Source organism: Glandiceps talaboti, chromosome 16, assembly GCF_964340395.1.
Source record: "Glandiceps talaboti chromosome 16, keGlaTala1.1, whole genome shotgun sequence".
Lineage (NCBI taxonomy): Eukaryota > Metazoa > Hemichordata > Enteropneusta > Spengelidae > Glandiceps > Glandiceps talaboti.
Window position 1 is genome coordinate 2,441,926 of NC_135564.1, and position 18,289 is coordinate 2,460,214.

Genomic DNA, 18,289 nt, shown 5'->3' on the forward strand with positions numbered 1-18,289 from the left:
CCAGGTGTTAGATCGCCTTTAAAACACCCAAACCTTCCGACAAAGCTGTCGACGTGTGACTTCAATTAGCTCAATATTGACGTACGACATGGTTGTGTTGGTTCCCTTTGCTTTCAGAAATATCACATACTCTACCGGTATTCCCGTCTTGGTTTGTATTTTTGACTACTGTGCTATCTGCGTCAATTCATGTACACAGGTAAGTGTAAACAATATTGACCTTTGTTCTAGTCTCACGGGTTAGGCTCAAAGAAGTTGGTGATACAGGTCAGGTCAGGGGTCAGGTCAGGGGTCAGGTCTGGTCTTTGTCGAAATACAAGTACAAGTACAGTCTGACACCTGATTGATCGATCTATTGACTCCGCTACGTCATTTGGTTACTTGTTGCTGGGTCACTTTCAATCATGCCTGGCCCAGTAAACAACCCCAGTCAAACTACGACTCATACACCACTAAAGGAACTGTTCAGAATTAATTTTGTGGTATGTTTTGCCTTTTTTTTCATTATTACCATTACAAGTTTATGACAGGTGTTACGTTTCTAATCATTTAAGAATAAGGAATTCGGGATCGGATCGGATCGGAAAAAACTAGACTGTCATCAGATCTTTTGTCTCATAATCTTAATTTTTTTTTTTAATTTGTTAAGTTCATTTCAAAGTTTTGGAAGGAAAATGTGGTCAACTTATTTTTTTTTATTTGCTTCACCTACTATGAGAGCCAACAGCGTCTTTGGCAAGAATTCTTCGGGTTGGTTGCCATGGAGAAGTCCTTATAATCATTATATGACAGGAAATTCTTTTTCCCCAAGTTACATTGACTTTGACAGTGACAGTGTCGCCCACGGTCAGTTTCCGTTCTGAGAACACGTTGCCGTTTACATGTATGTATTGAACTTTTTACAACATCATGAACAAATGACTTCCGCGGTAGTACCATATATTTCAAAAGAACACGATGTACACTTTCTTGGTATATTCATTTGTCGACATATTATTTAACCAGAAACGGGAAAAGTGTCGTGCATGCGATCGATGACAGGAATCCCATGTAAATGGTATATAACAGTTCTGAAAAATGTACAATTATTGTATTAGTGGTTTAATATACATGTACTGAAATTCATAATTTTGTTCTATCCTTCGAATTTTGAATAAATATATGTATTCCTAGTTCAGGTAAGACATTCAGAACTATTTGCCAAAAAGTTTTGAGTAAATGGGCGTCAGAGGTGTTACTGTGGAAACACGCTTGTTGGCTATTCTGTTTATAGTCCACCCACGCCGTTTGATGAGTCACCAGTTATCTTCAGACTACACTGAAAATTTGACTAAGAACAGCTCTTAGTAAGGATCAGATCACGACTGAAATCGGCCCACCAAAATCTAAACTTCTTGTGAACAAACGAGCAATCGATAACTTCCCATGAAAGTTTCCTTAGTTGGCCTTTTCTTCCAGAGGGGAGTCGCTAAATTGATTGAAGAGCTTTTATAAACCGTACGTACGTCCAAAGTGGGACCGGGAACACACTGATGAACAGAAGAAAGACGAAACTCACAGTTCTAACGTCTTTATACAAGTAACGAGTTTTACGCTCTGCGCCTGTCCCAATACAGACAATTAGTTTGGTGTATACTTCGTAGAGACCATACGTGACAATCGCACTTCAGGTAAGTTCCCCTCCTTTCAAAGAAACCGTTAATTTTGCAATTTGTACTGCATATATGATTCGACCCCGCTATCATTGCAATGTACGTAGCCATGCTGTGCAACTGAGGCTAGTGTATGCGAACGAACGGAGCCTGACACACTGTGTGTGTTTATAAACCTTTCTTCTGCCCGGAGATCGTAAATTTGCCCTCGATCTTCAAACGTCTTGATCCATCTCCAAAATAATGATTTGCAGCAGTTTAGTCATACGTAAGTGTACAGCGTGCAGCGGGGCAAGAAGTTGGGAGAGTTCGTTTGCAGTAAAAAAAAAATCGTTTTTTGAAGCAGACGACACTCGGTGCTATCCGCATGTACGTGCCAGATATTGATATCTTGACCAGGATTTAATACTAGGTGGGAATATGGCGGAAAGTATTGGCAAGTTTATTACCGTGGGTGTTTGGCAAAATGAAGTATTCAGATGCGCCGCACCATTTAGCCAGTATTAAAAACTGCAGCAATGTAATTTTTTTATGACATTTGACCCATTGAAAACCGTCCAATTTTTGAATTTTGACCAGGGCATTATAATTTGATTTCGTGTCTTGTTATTTGTCAATTAGTGAAGTGAAGATTAATAATTTATTTTCATCTTACATGCAGATTTAGGGATCTCATTTTAGGTGTAAAAGTTTTAGTAAAACATCTCGTCATTATTGATTAAAGACAGTATTATCCCATTTACTTGCAGGTTTGTTTTCCCACACCTCCAGCCTGTTATTATAGTTAACACAATTTCAATGCAAAGCACGTGTACACACCTTTGAGTTGGCCTATATTACTAAATCCTAAAATATAACTTGTGTTGAACATTGGCTGAAAGTAAAAACCAAAAGCAGATATATTGATGTAGAATACTGTACTATTTTATAGAGTGTCACTCAAGTTTCCACTGACATACTGACATCACTTTGTTCAGAATTTCAACAACAAAAATCAATCATCAAAGAAAGAAATTTAATGCTTGACTAACTTTTGTAACTATTGTTTTTACAGGATTTCCATTCACTTTGTTTAAAAACTCTTCAAGTTGGGAGACTACATTTTAGCTTGCTTGTCAGGATGTGTTGATTGTATAAAACCCATTGTGGATAGACAAAATACCATCAGAACCAGACAATACAACCCAGGGACTGGAAAAAAATAAGAGTGTTAATAACAAGTGTATGTGTAATTGAAATATCATTGTGGAAAGTTAATACATTGAGCTAGTACAAAGAACCTTTTTACTGTGAATACCAAGACAGCTAAGATTCTCCATTGTGGACTGACTTGACACCATGATGCCTGGCAGCATCACACAGTATCTACTCCTCTTTCTCATCTGTCAGTTATCCTCACTGACAGTTACAACAAATGAATTGGAGAAGTCAGAATGTCAGCCACCAGTGGCTCAAGTTCTACATTTCCCAGGTAATGTATTACAATGTTTCCACCTCTTGACAATTGCACTCAAGATGAAACCCAATGCTTCAAGTGCCTCCCCAAACTTTTAGTATGTTACAATCACCCATCAGAATTAAAGTCAATTTGTCAATAGACAGAGCAGCCAGAAGGGGGCCACCATTGTCTATGATTTGTCTCCAAGACTCTGCCAACAAATGACAAATCTTTCTGTCGAGTGTCATCCTTTCAAACAATTGGACATTTGTGATGATCCCCTGTACTACAGTCTTTCTATCGTAGAGTATATACTGTGCCTGTTTTGATTCAAGATTAAAGTTACCCCAGTATAAAAAAAACCATGATGGCGTTGATTCTAGGCAATTTTTACTCTAGCGCAATCCTGTTTACAGTGATACAGTAGATACAGGAATGCCGCATGATAAATTATTGCTGAATCTACCACAGCCTTGAACTGATAGTGGTCATACATACAATACTACCAACTGAAAAATGGTTGTGATAACGAGCAACCCTACCTACACATTGCAGTTTTATTACTTTACCCAGGCTACTGATTATAAAAATGTTGGGTTTTTGGAGCAAAACATATTACAAGAAAGAATTTGTTTAAATTAGAAAGTTATATTTTTAGGGTTTTGTGGCCCTAAACAAAAAACGAATTACCAACATACTGGCCCATATGTAATGAGAATCAGGTTTTTGGTAACTATTTTGCCTTTGTTATTTACATGCACACACATTTAAAAACCAACCATCACAAAATCATCTAGCAATAGAGTATTTTGACTTTGGAGACAGTCAACCATACAAGTTTGTTTGGTTTGTGTACCAGTCTGATCACTAGTAATATCAAGTTACAGGAACCTATTTCTCTGTATAATTTGCAAAACAAAGCACTGTTTTATCCCTAGTCAGACTCCTCCTTTCATCTCTCATTATCAACTTCCTATATTGATAGTCCCCATCTTGAACTTTATCATCAGATAAAATTGACAAGGTCAAGGTTAAATGTGATACCAGTTACTCACTTACACAAGTTGTCAAAACAGATGGTCCAACATACTACTACATGTCATCAATATTTCATTTCCTACTTAGTCTTTGAAACAAATATTTTTCGGACAAGGGGCAAGGTTTCTCTCATTCGTCAGCTTTCCCTAAAACTTACACCAGTTTTTCTATTACTGGGTGTTAATAGAAAGACCTGAAGTGTGACCTGAAGGCTATAATACTATATAAATGCAAGTAAAAAGTATTTTAACCTTTAGGTATTTTGATAAGGTTTTCGGTTCTTGATCTGATAGTCCTGGGTTTAAAACTTTTACCATCATCATGTGGACCACCAGTTTTAGATGTTGGTCATCCACAGTTAAAGATAACAGTAGTCAATGTTTCAGTTGCTATAATATTACTGGATTAAGTTTATGGTATAGTTTGAACAAAATTATGACTAACATTTCCTGCAATCTGGTGAATCAATGAATAATGTACACATTTTTGATCATGAATCAACAATATTTCATAAATCATAGTTTTTCGAACTACAGCTAAATTCTGTCACTCTTTTAGAACAATAATGGTCCAAATAGAGTACTTAAAATTGGTGGTCCAAAACCAAAAATGAGTGGTCATGGACTGAAGATCACTTCTAAATTCAAACATACTAATTAATATCAACAAACCAATAGTATTGTTCCATGCTGCTAGAGGCCAAAATTATTTTATGAACTACACTTGGTATCTGGTAGTATGGCAAGGGAACTTTATTATTACAAATGGTACTAGTTAATGATGCTGAAGTTGTTTGCAAAATCGGATTGAAAAAGGTATTCAAAAATGTAATCATATTCGGGTTCAGGTAACTGATGGCAATTGACATTTTACATTTTGCAATCAGTTTTTCAATCCGATTTTGCATACAACTTCAGCATCATTACCCCTGTCCTGTCCAGTTATTACTTGCATCACTGATCAGTGCATTTGTTTCCACTTGTGATATTTGCACAATACTGTAAACATGATGTTAGAGTCAGTAGGGTGTTTTCAGACATACTACAGGCAATGTAAATGTGTACGTAAGAGTAAGACAACCATGATGTACACATCACAATCAAGTGAACACAGTTATATCTTTACAAAAATTATTGTTTCAGCTAAACACCTGTCAAAATACAATACAGTCCATGATCTGGGGCCAAGTATGTGTGTGAGAGTACATACATGGTACGGTACTCAGGAGGGGTGGGGGTGAGGGGGTTATTTTCAGACATGCTAGTGGTGTTTTGTGCTGTAGTTTGTTTCACTTGCTATGGCCAGAGAGGAATGTATAAGCACTCATACAAGTATATGTCACACTGGCAATCATGTTTCATAGGGTTTGGTGTAGCATGGTGTTGACAATGGGAGACATTTCTTGGTCAGATGTAGGCCCGTTGCAAGTTTGTTACAAATGTATAGTACTTAGTCTATATGCTATCCTTGGCTACAATCTCAAAGATTTCTTTTCAACCTCATTGAGCTAGACACGAGAGGAGATTTGCAGCCATGGATAGCCTGTAGACTAAGTAAGTATTTAAATAAAAATAGTTTTATGAATGTTTTGCTAATACAGACTAAGTTTGAGATTATGCTGCCACATAATTTCATAGGTATTGATTTAATTATCATACAAATAATCAGAAAAAAGATTGTTTCTGGTTTTCCAAAACTCAGATTGCTAAAAGTCCTTGAATAGATACTATGAGGGCAATGTGCAATATCTGACCATGGAAAACTTTAACTAATGATTACATATATATATCTAAGGTAGCTATCATCTTTTTCAAAAAGTTTGAACTAAAAATTATTATGAGAAATTTACAAATGTACTGTAATTGTGTGGTGATGAGGTTGTCACATGAATATTCTAACAAAATAGTAACATACAGTTTTTCCATGAGTGTATACAGTTGGTTTTTAGTATCAAACTAAAGTGTCAAAGAATCCATAGACAGTAGAGGGGAGAAGCAACGTGTGAGTCTAACAGTTAGGTAGAATGTTTTGATGGCTTTGTATTAAAGATTGTACTTTTGATTGATTGGCTAGGTGGTCACTGATTACTGATTTCTTTGATATTGGAGTCATAAGCCGTAACCCTGGCTATTAACAATGGTAACCTGGCCAGGCACTTGTTATTGTACAAACAAACAAGTTAAAACGTTTAATAATACTTACTATGTCTGCTTTACCTGAGATGTAAATGATATTTCACCCTTAATTAATATAGAATTTTTAGATTTCTCATTGTCGCAAACCACGGCCTGTTTTATGGCATCGTTCTTAATGAGCCTCCCACAGGAGTTCAAATGTAATGGTAGAAATAATAACTCTGGTTTGCAAGAATGAGATTTCTTGGTTGATCTATACTGCAGTATTTTCCCCAGAGAGTTTTGTGATGGCCCAGGTTCAATAAAATAATATAAATTAATCAACAACAACAGAGTGCATAATTTCATATGTAAATATAGAATGCGAAAATCCTCAGGCAAAAACAGGGCTGTGTGAAGTTTATCATACTGGAAAGATAGAATGAAAATATTTGACACTTATTACATGTGAAATTAAATTAAAATGTCAATGAGTCAGGAATAACAGAGATGGCCTTTCAGAGGTGATGAATTGGAATTCTTAGAGTACATCCCTGGAAAGGATCCAGACAGAAATGTTATATGTCTGTTTTATTACCTATTATCTAAGGATAAAACAAAGAAATGTGGCATGCCTCCACCTGTTCACCTTAGATGTATCAAATTTAGCAAGTCTGAACATTGTACTATACTCTAAGGAGAATCTAGGATATCTGCATGCTGTAAAACTGTCCCACGAGTATATACAAATGTCCCAGTGAAATTCTGCAGTAACAGTGTACCCTTTCATGTTGTCCCCAGTTGTAATTTATAATTGAGTGCATGGTCCACTCTAATGACCCTCAATCAATAGCTTCACAAATGTTTTTTTTTTTTTGTGGTATTCATGTTATTTGCCTGGAATCCGTGCTAAATCAGATTTTGTGCTGTGTTGGGGGTGGTGTTGTGGTGTTGTAGTATTCTTCATCCATTGTCCTGGCATATTCATGTGTTTTAGTTGTACATAAATTCATACAATGATTAGGAGCACTGTTTCTATTATTCTGCAGCCTAGAAAAAGATAATTTTAATTAAATCCAGTTGACACAAGATTGTATATTTATCTACTAATTGCATGCTGCTAGGAGAAAATCAAGCACTGGTGGAGGAAACCACAAATTAGTATGTACTTTGCCAAAACAAGAAAGATAATTGAAAACTAATTTCAAGTGGTACATCTCCCATAGCTACATTGCATACAGAAACAAAATACAATATTTGGAATAATATAAATAAACTTTGAGGATTTACAACTAATACAAGTACTAATGATGAAATAACTATTTTACTATAGAAAATTAGATATGTTTATTTATTTTACTATATAAAATTAGATGTTTATTTATTTTACTATATAAAATTAGATATGTTTATTTATTTTACTATATAAAAGTATATATGTTTATTTAGCACCAGAGGTAAATTACCTGGAAATCATCTATTGAAACAGAGAAATGTAAAAAGAAAACTGCTTGTGTAAATTAAAATGAATCTCGGTTAAAATTAAGGGAACACTGGTTTCTTCATAAATTTTATTAAAACTTGAAGCAGTCTTAATCTTATCTTAATTCTCTATGGAAATAAGGGATTGCCTGTTTCCAAGGAAATGAGATATTTAATATTCTATTTTTTGTGGTATCGCTCAGAAGATTATTATGTTGATTACCTTTATGTGGTTTTGTATCAAAGATAAAAGAAGTCAATGTGAAATGAGACAAAAGTCCAGACTGTTATTTACATGTCTAAAATCCAAGATACCTCTCCTGACTGCTATTGGTTTGATAGGATTGGTTGAGTTGGCTGAAATCCAAGAATTACGAATTTGGTGTGGAATCTCACGTATTGAATGAAATTTTTGATTAATCCTTTTTGTTGATTTTACTCCAAAGTTGAGCCAATTAAGCCACTTTGAATTTACTAAGAACTAGTATTGATTATTGCTGGTTGTTATTGCATTGTGTACCTGTAACTTCATTGTACCATGTTTTGATGATCAAACAGAAAGGTGTGGCAAGAGACACACAGAAAACATTCTATAAAAGCATGTGTGATATATGTATGTATGTATGTATGTATGTATGTATGTATGTATGTATGTATGTATGTATGTATGTATGTATGTATGTATGTATGTATGTGTGTGTGTGTGTATGTATGTATGTATGTATGTATGTATGTATGTATGTATGTATGTATATGTATGTATGTATGTATGTGTATGTGTGTGTGGGGGGGGGGGTTAGGGAAAGACAAACTGAGAAATCTTACACAAGATGTGGCAAAAGAGACACAGAAAGCCTTCTGAAGTGTGTGTGATGTGTGTATGGGGAGGGGGTGCAGCAAGAGACAGAAAAGCCTTCAAATGGTATGCGAGTATGTGATGTGTGTGTGTGGGGGGATAGGCAAGGGAGACACAGAAGCCTTCAAAGGGTATGTGATGTGTGGTGGGGGTGGGGGGTGGAAGTGGAAGTTGTAGCAAGAGAGAATACTTTCAAAAGGTGTATAATGTGCATGTCTTCTTTTTATGTGTGTGTGTGTGTGTATGGGGGGGGGGGTATTTTTGGCTTTTTGTGTGTATGATTTTCATTGCAGGCAATACAAGGTTACCATTGAAATAAAACTCAAAAATAAAACTTAAAAAAGAAAAGGAATTTAAAGCTAATCTCTTCAGTAATTTGCCATAACTTTCCCCCAATGATATGAACTTTTCCTGATATGGAAATTAACCAACTGTTTTACCTGATCAGTTTATTAATATTATATCTTAAAAAGGAATTTTATCAGGCTTCTCTTGGTTAATGTACCATCAGATTTCACACTTTTACACTACCTAGGGTACAAGTCTGTGAGGAGGGAACCTTTTATCATATTTTGATAGTTGGACAAATGGAGTATTTGTTAATGTATAATTTGTTCTGTACATAGGTCATTCAAGTACTTATTATCCGGAAGTTTCAAACCATGAGGTATCTAATAACAGCAAGTAGTGGGTGATGGTATTTCAATATTTTTACCCCACCCCATTATCGTCAGTGTTGGTCATCGCATACAAATATGTTAATATCTCATTACATACCAATACAAGTATAAGAATCACAGATCTATTTTGGTATATCTGTGTTATTTGTGATATAATATGACATTTCCATTTTGGGACTTTTTCGGTATTTCAGATATCTATGACAACTTTTTCTAGTTAATACTCTGCTGGATAGATTAAGTTTAACATGCATAATTGTATAAGGGCTGTAAGTTTATACATCGTCATTTAAATATGTCAGTTCAGTGACAAAAGTAATCATATGTACAGTGAAGGTAAACAAGTTGTGTATTGTTACTGACACAAGTTTCATGGTAAGGAAGTACTGAAGTCACCAATGTTTCAAGTTTACGACTCTGATAAAAGGTGGAAGTAAGATGGAAGTAATTTGACATGGCAGCATATATAGATATGTACAGATACTAGTAATGTTGTTTGGTGATTTAACATCATGTTGTAGGAGAATGACATTTAGCTTTCTAGCTTTTATGAAGTTACTGTTTTCAATTAGATGAGTAATAGAGCACATTCTGAGTTCAGAGTTGGCATAGTCTGATCAGTACTGAGTTACACAGCACAGACAGGTGAAATTCAAATAACCATTGCGCCCCGTATAGTTGTAGTATAGATACTATCTGTGGCTTCAAATATCAAGATCTGATGGCAGACATGCAAAGCCACAAACCTCTAGAGTACTAAAGTACTATATATTTGCCTAGAGTTGGATTTTGACCATATTCTTCCCTCACGTGGCACCAGTTGAGCCATCCACCCCCATCGGTCAGATTTACCATTCACGTTAATTAAGTTATAATAGGCACTTATTAGAACTTCTGTTGATTTTACATGAAGCTCTCTGTAATTACATGTAAACACGTATAAAGTTCAAACTGACAATTATATACAGTTAGTTGCTGTATGGCTGGACCTCATATTGTTATAGTTTACATTGTAATACATACATACGAATGTAGAATGCTGCAATGTGACAGAGCAAAGACCCAACACAAAGGGTAGGGTCTATGGATAGTGTAAGCTAATGAACAATTTTGTACCCCTCATTTTTTTTGTCAGAGCACATCATGGATGACTTATTAACATGTAAGTCAGGAACATTTTAAAAGAGATTGGAGACCATGGCTCATTGAAGCTTTTGTAGATGTTTCATAGAGGAAAGTAGCTTATGATTAAAAGTTATTTATTGGAAAGGTTTGCTTTGAAGTCTATTATAGTAGTGTGGCCAATAGTCTATTCACGATTTTGTTTAAATTTCAGTTGTGAGAAACAACATGACAAGCTGCAGCACGACATAGCCAACATCACATTACTTGGACTAATGAACCTAACATGCAAACAGAATACCCACTAGCAAGCAAGGGTTATCATTCAATTTGTGTGGCCACAAAAAGTCTGCTATTAAACATGTTTGCCATAACAGTTCTGAAGACAAGGGCAGTTTTAAGCCAAAAACTGCAGGAGTCACTTTTTCAATAACAAATTGTGTGAATCTCATTTAAATATAACTGTATTCTTTGTTTAAACCCCCCCCCCCCCCCCCCCATGGCTTCTCTTGTGGTCCTTCTGTACTACTACTAGCCTAGAATCCAGGTGAATGGGGATTTTGAATTTTGATATCCCAACAAATTCAAAACCCCCATTCGCATGGATTCCAGGCTACTTTCGTACCTGTACTCATAAAGTGAGATACCTCACTAACTTTCAGTATGACCTACTGTACCAAGCAGTTCAAACGTTTAGAAAATAAAGTCTTAAATCTTTTTGGGATTGTTACACGATTTGTTGACTAAATGGAATTAATCAAGAAAAGAAGTGAGTAAACAATAAGGAAAAGTTGTAGTGTTATGTAACTTCCTGAAGTATTATGTGACAAATATTGATCAGTTGTAGTACTTGGAAAGAAAATTGATCACAGGAAATGGTGCAGTCTTGTTACTTTGCAGGCTGACAGGCTGAACTGTGGGTTGATTTGCAGGTTGTTCAAATCAAACAAAACCAAGCCCGCAACCTGCACAGTAGTTACACTCGAAATGGTACTTCAATTTTCTGTAACTTCTGAATTCAAAAATATAATATATAATGTATGTAAAGACAAAAGTCTTACAAATCTAACCCTATGTACATGTAATCTAGTTGAAGTCTAGTGCTGTCCTTCATCGATGCTTTCAGATCTCTCTTTTAGAGACTTTGACATCCAGGCTATCTTAGTGCTATCCATGACATTGAATCTCAAGATCGCTCTTTACAACCCATAACACGAAAGTAAAGCGTTTTCTGTATGTAGCATCCATATCAAGTGTAAACGTATGCTGTTTCATTTGCTAATTAACCACATTAGAAAGACCACATGCCAGGCTTGTAAATAAACCAATTGAAACTATACTTTTACACTTGATATGAATGCTATAAATGAGTGTAGCACATAGAGAAAGTGTTTTACTTCAGTGTTACTGGTTGTAATGTGAATGCTATAAATGAGTGTAGCACATAGAGAAAGTGCTTTACTTCAGTGTTACCCATTGTAAAGGTGGTAAAGTGATGATTTTGATTGCATGGGTCTAGACTAAACTTCATGATCCCTGTAGTTTGCGAAAGGTAGTGTTAAGTGGTATATTGTTCATGGCAGGAAATGTCATACAATCCTCTATTGTATGAAAATTCTAACAAGATCCTGTGTACAAAGAAATGTTATCTGATATTTGAACAACGGATTTTCCTAATTTGGAATTGCTGCTCAGTATAGCTTCAAATAATTAGAACTCATTTCTTCAGTACTTTCAGTTGTAAGTCTGTATTCAGTACATTTCCCCGAATTTCGTATGACATAATTGTTGATTAGAAATCAACAGCTAAATGTTAAGAGTATATTTTTTTTTCAAAGAACCAAAGTATTCTAATCATCATAATTGCCAGTGTAAAATACCTTCTAGGGAAATTATTAATTTATTGTATTAATGCCCTTGGAGACCATTAAAAATATGAGATATTAATAAAACAATGTCAATATTATTGTTTGCTTTTGTCAATAAATTGTTATCCTTAGGTGGGGTAAGTAAATAACAAGTCTGCTTTTTCAAGCTTTGTTGGTATCTATTGAACTTAGAGAAATGTGATTTATTTCATACAAGTATTGAATGAAATATTAAGGTATATAAACGCACAAAAATAAAGGAATACAAAGAGAAATTAAAATGTAGAATTTCTTTAAAAAGACACTCCACTGATCTCTAAAAATGTAGGTTATAGGGTTGAAATTCTGTTTTTACCAACTTGTAGTTTTTTGTGTAAACAAAGAAGTAGAAAGAGGATTAACAGGAAGATGAAAGTTATGATAATCAGGACTAAAATAATGATAATAATAAGCAAAATGAATAGAAAATGGAATCAATCAAAACTTCAACATTAATTATGTAGTCTAACTTTGTGAGTCATAGTGTATTGAAATAATGTAAATAAACAATGTTACAAGAGGGAAGCTGTTGCCCCACACAATAAACAAAGAAAAGTGTACAGATTGTTGCACTGTCTAGCTGTCTATCAAACACTACGTATTATCATTTGTATACATGTATCTAGTCTAGTGTTATCTGTACATCAATCTCAGTAGCATCTAGAGACAAACATTTATCTTACAAGAGTCTGAGCTGAATCTTGCAGGTACTCAAAGCTTAGTCTGAAAGGTCCAGCTGTTGGTCTGCTTGTTGATCTTTCAGGCTATCACTGTTATTTGCAGACAACTGTTTCTTCTAGAGTAAGACATAACTTGACACAGTCTGAGTACATGTAATTGTGCAATACCTGTTATTTAAGAAAAAATTAACACAAGTAATCCATGTAATACATGTGTACAGAGACTGATAAAACTTATGACTAATGGTTCGTTTCATGGCAACAGGTACGAAAACAAACAAGGGAGAATACAATTGTGACCATATTGAGACTGCAATGTAACCTACTTGGACAAAATTGCAACTGGGGGGTATATGAGGAGGGGGGGAGGGAGGTAGTCCCCAAATTTTCAGATAGAATATGGGCAAGGTTCAAAACATCTACACTTGTATAATACCAAACAAACCCATTGTTACCATATGCCAGTGACAATCATCCGTTCATCAGTTACCTTTATTCTGATACTGTGAAGGTATTTCTAAACTAAAGCATCAAGACATTTCCCATGTTATTGACCCCATGATTAGGGAATTATCAAATGAAAGGTTGGCCCATATTTAGCTATTTTTTCATGCAAAAGTGACCCATTTGGCAGCACCTACCCAGCTACCTATGTTTCTATGGGCATACCCCTCCTTCTTCCCATATCTTTCTATGGGAATAACCTTCCCCCTCCCATTTTCGTATAACTTTCTGTGGAAGTAACCCCCCCCCCCCACACACACACAGACCAGCAATTTTCTGTAGCCTATCACAGCATACCATTTAAACCTATTTTGAATTCTACAATAGTCGTGTTTCTTGGCTAAACTGAAGGAGGTATGACTCAGTGATGATGTATTGTAACTACCAGGTTCTACAGTACAATTGTCAATGTTTGTTTAGGTTATTTCAGATAAACTGTATGAGAGTCTTCTTTGGTGGATAGTAAAGCTTTGTATTTCTTTTGCTTAGAATTAACCACTTTCCTTTTATCACTTGCATGTCATGGTTTCTGTTGACGTCATAAGACCCATAAATTACCACTTAAGAAGGGAGGAAGGATGGTATTTAAACTTGTCTCTCATGAATTCAAAACAAACCTTGGGTCCATTTAAATCTGGTTATCATAGACACTAGTTATGAAAGTGTACTTGTAAAATTTGATAGTGTAAACACTTCATTATCTCAGGCCAACTGGATTTTATGTTGTATGTGTATCTTTCTTACTCAAAGATTATATAAATGAAGAAATAATTTTCGTTAAAATTTTGAGTGTTTTGTGTAACTGTAATTTTAAGGTTTTAGAACCTCATAGGGGAAGGGCTCATTTCGGAAGGAGAGAGGTTAAGATGACTTTATGTAGGTAAATTTTCATATAAATTCATGATCTAGGGTTAGCCAAGGGGAAGAAGGTAGTCTTTTAAGATATGACATTTGTGCCATACTCAGCCAGTGTGGTTAACCCTTTCATGATTAGAGACAAGTTTTAAATAATATGGGAACCCAATTTATATGAATATTTTCATAATTACAATAATATTACTTTATTAGGAAGTAACATTTCCTTAATTCCAGTCTAAAATGAAGTTGATATATGCCAAAAACTTACATAAAACAAGCATTTTGGTGGGAATGTTTTCAGTATTGAAGGGGTTAAGAAGCCTGATAGAGCTGAACAACAGGATGACCTATCTCAGTTTCTTACAGTCTAGGAAGAAAGGAGACAAATAATTTCCAAATGACATGTTATGTGTAAACAGTAATGTTATTTGCTAATAAAGAAGTTTATTTTTAGAATGACAGGTCAGTAGCCCCCTTCTTGTTTATCTGTGTATTAATTTGGTTATAATTACCTTTTGATAGCTTATGGCTTCCTGTTTGGAAGACATCCCTTATTAGTAAATATTAAGATTATGCTTGACATGGCTTCACAGAAATGGGACAGGATGTTATCTAAGTTTTTTTTGACTGTATCTTACAGTATTGTAAAAAAGTGAAATTATATAATTAAGGATGTATTTAGGATGGGAGCATACCTATTCTCATTGAAGTCAAAGATTGTAGAATGTGTCAATTATTTTTACAAAGTTTCTACAAAGCTGTAGTGTTATTTATTTTGTTTTTTACTTAATACATTTTCGAACATATCAGGGGATGAAGAAAGTTGACTGGACAAATCGTTGCTGATCTGATTAAGCATAGACCCTATTTTGCTGTAGGGTCAATGGATTAAGATGTAAAATGTATGTAGCATTGGATATATGAGAAGCCACAGTAATGAGTCTGTCACGTAAGAGAACTGTTCAAGTTACTACTTATGCATAGTACTTAGTAGTGTACACAGTATTAATGGTTTGAAATGTAAAACTGATCACTGAGAAGTTTGCCAGATTTCAGATTTCTAATGAATTTGAATATTTATTGGGGTTTACAAGATTTAAATATTCAAATTGTAGACTGGAAGAATTCAATTTTTAATGTACATTTTAATAATTTGACATTTTCATAACTTGGAACCCAGTCTTACAACTGGGTATTTTACCACTATCTACTGTTGTCAAATACTGAAAAAGACATGGATTCAGAGCTATGTCTATCTAGGTATTAGTTTGTTGTTAGGACATTGCAAAGAGTGCATGGATTGAGGCTGTATGAGGTTGGTATTCATGTTCTCTTGACCTGCAAATCACTGTGTTTGTAGGGGTTTCAGGGAAGGCAGAGGCCAGACTCTGTCAGTTTCTGCAAGTTTTGAATAAACCAAAGTGGTTATACTTAGTCCGAGTTAAATTTATCAACATCCATTCACTTGGCATCAGTATTTATTGATGCCATAGACACATACACATGTATCATACTATACTTGCCAGGGTGGGGAAAGCAGATACCAAACTTTGTGTCTAGTCAGTTCCTGCTTAGTTTTGAATAAATCGTCATATTCTAATTTATCATCATCTACTTTGATACCGTCACCATTCTTTGATGTGATACACCGTATACAATCCCATACTGTATTTGTCAGGGTGGGGAAGGCAGATGCCAACTCTGTGTTAATTCCTGTTAGTTTTTGAGTACATTGTCTTACTTAAGTTTATCATCATCCACTTTATACCATTACTATTCATTGATGTGGTATATACACATACCATACTATACTTGTCAGGGTGCCAAATATGTGGTGACCTTTGCTCTAATGAATGCACTATCATTCTGTACACTTACAGAATGTTTTAGAATTTCAGTTGATAAGCGACAGTAATGAAAGAAATCCTATGCTGAACATTTCCACAAGTTTAATTTCATGGACTGCACAGAAAGAATGTTAGGTGTAGTTTACCAGCAGTTGTATAATGAAAAAGATAGATGGTTTGAAAGTTACACTTATCATACGATAAAGTAGTTAGTATCAAATGAAAACATTTGATCTGTCCTGTAGATACTAGAACACAAAGAATGTGATATAAAGAATTCAAAATTAAAAAATGAATAAAATATCATCATAAAAAATGTATTTAATGATTTTGATGTTGAATTATGTGATCAAAGATGAATTTTACTACAACTAAAAGAACACTATTCTAACATCTTGAAAGTCGAATCTGGAATAATAATTAAATCTCTAGTAGACCATAAGATATGTTGTGCAGCCATAGTCAAGCTTTCTTTAATACACTGTTATCTTGAGAGTATGGTATGACATGTTCAATCATGTTGTTGTATGTTACACTTACAGACTATTTCCTACATTTAGTTTGGAAGAAAATTGTATTTAAACTTTAAAGGCCTTAGAGGTCTTGGTAGACTGTAAGGATTGTTGTGTTGTTCATCCCTATTACTAGTAAAATCAGGCTTCTCTTTCAAGAAGCAGTGTCTGATCTGATTTTGAATCTGAAATCTGGTGTGGAGAGATATTGTGAGTTTTGAAGCCATCAGGCTTCTCTTTCAAGAAGCAGTGTCTGATCTGATTTTGAAAATCTGGTGTGGAGAGATATTGTGAGTTTTGAAACCATGGATAACATCTAGACTACTGTTTAAAGGCCTTGGGGATCTTGTATTGATAGACTGCCATTCACAATACATGCTTTATTGTGAATATTAGTATACATGTAGGTATTTACAGGCACTTGAATCAATCTGTATGATTTAAAAAAAACTGTATAGCAAATAAGAGAAGCTATGAAGGTACGGCGAGTCATATTCCCAATTTGAACTGCTGATCCCTGATTATACCTTCATTAGCATAACACTGGACGTCCTGGATTACAACATTTCATCCCCCCAAAATGTTATATAAAGTATTAATTCTAGCAAATGAATACTGCATCTTTTGCATTAAAAATGATATCTATTTTGATTTCAAATTGTACGGCCAGCTGCGCTATCATCCAATCAGAAGCCACAAGAGTTTGCAAATAAGGATGTAATTGTGGTCAGCAGTTCAAATCGGGAATACGGCTAGCGTACCTTCTTTTATTTACTATACATTAAAAAAATAAAATCATACAGATTTATTTGAGTGCCTGTGTAAGTATTCACAAAGGATTTACATTGTAATGGACAATGGATAATAACATTAACCATATAACCAGACATTTCCCAGATTTATGTTGTCTTTATCCCTACATAGGTAATTGTATATCAATAGTTAATGGTTTTACAATTAGAAAACGTATGGATGTAGTCATTCAATCCTTGTAAGTCACACTTTCCTAGCATCCTATGAATGAAATGTTAGCAGGATATCTTACAAAAATATTTAATTGATAGATTTAAGCATTCCCTGGGGTAGTTGTTATTGAAATAGAGGGATCAAATATCGTAAGCATTTGTTAACGATGTGGGTGAGGGATTTGGCCCAACAATAAGTATGATATTTTTTACTGTGGAACTAAAGTTTGGTGTCTTTTCACTCATTTATACAGAAAAATACACTGAGTATCGCTGAAGTAAAGCACTTTCTCTATGTGCTATACCCATTTATAGCATTCATATCAAGTGTAAAAGTATACTGTTTCAACTGGTTTATTTACAAGCCTGGCATGCAGCGTTTGTGATGCAATTAGCAAATGAAACAGTATACTTTTACACTTGAAATGGATGCTATAAACAGTTGAGGTATGTACAGAAAATGCTTTACTTTGGTGTTATTGCTTACATGATTTGCATTTGTAGGCAGAATTAGCATGAATTGATATGATTGTATTAATAAATACCCCATATGGTTTAGAAATTAGTGTGCTAGTGTGTGTACAGTGCATGATTTGTTGTGGTCTCTAAATATTCACCTTTGATAATGAATCAT

General features: G+C 34.7%; 1 protein-coding gene across 2 annotated transcripts in view; it reads left to right on the forward strand.

Annotated features, from left to right (window-relative positions):
* Positions 1-1,539: 1,539 nt before the first annotated feature.
* The window catches only part of LOC144447047 (semaphorin-5A-like), a 64,241-nt gene continuing 47,491 nt past the window's right edge, over positions 1,540-18,289 (forward strand). For both annotated transcript variants that reach the window (XM_078136924.1, XM_078136923.1), the window contains exons 1-2: positions 1,540-1,670; positions 2,707-3,123. In XM_078136924.1, coding sequence (XP_077993050.1) covers positions 2,991-3,123 — 133 coding nt within the window. In that variant the 5' untranslated portion in view covers positions 1,540-1,670; positions 2,707-2,990. The remainder of the gene's footprint in view (positions 1,671-2,706; positions 3,124-18,289) is intronic.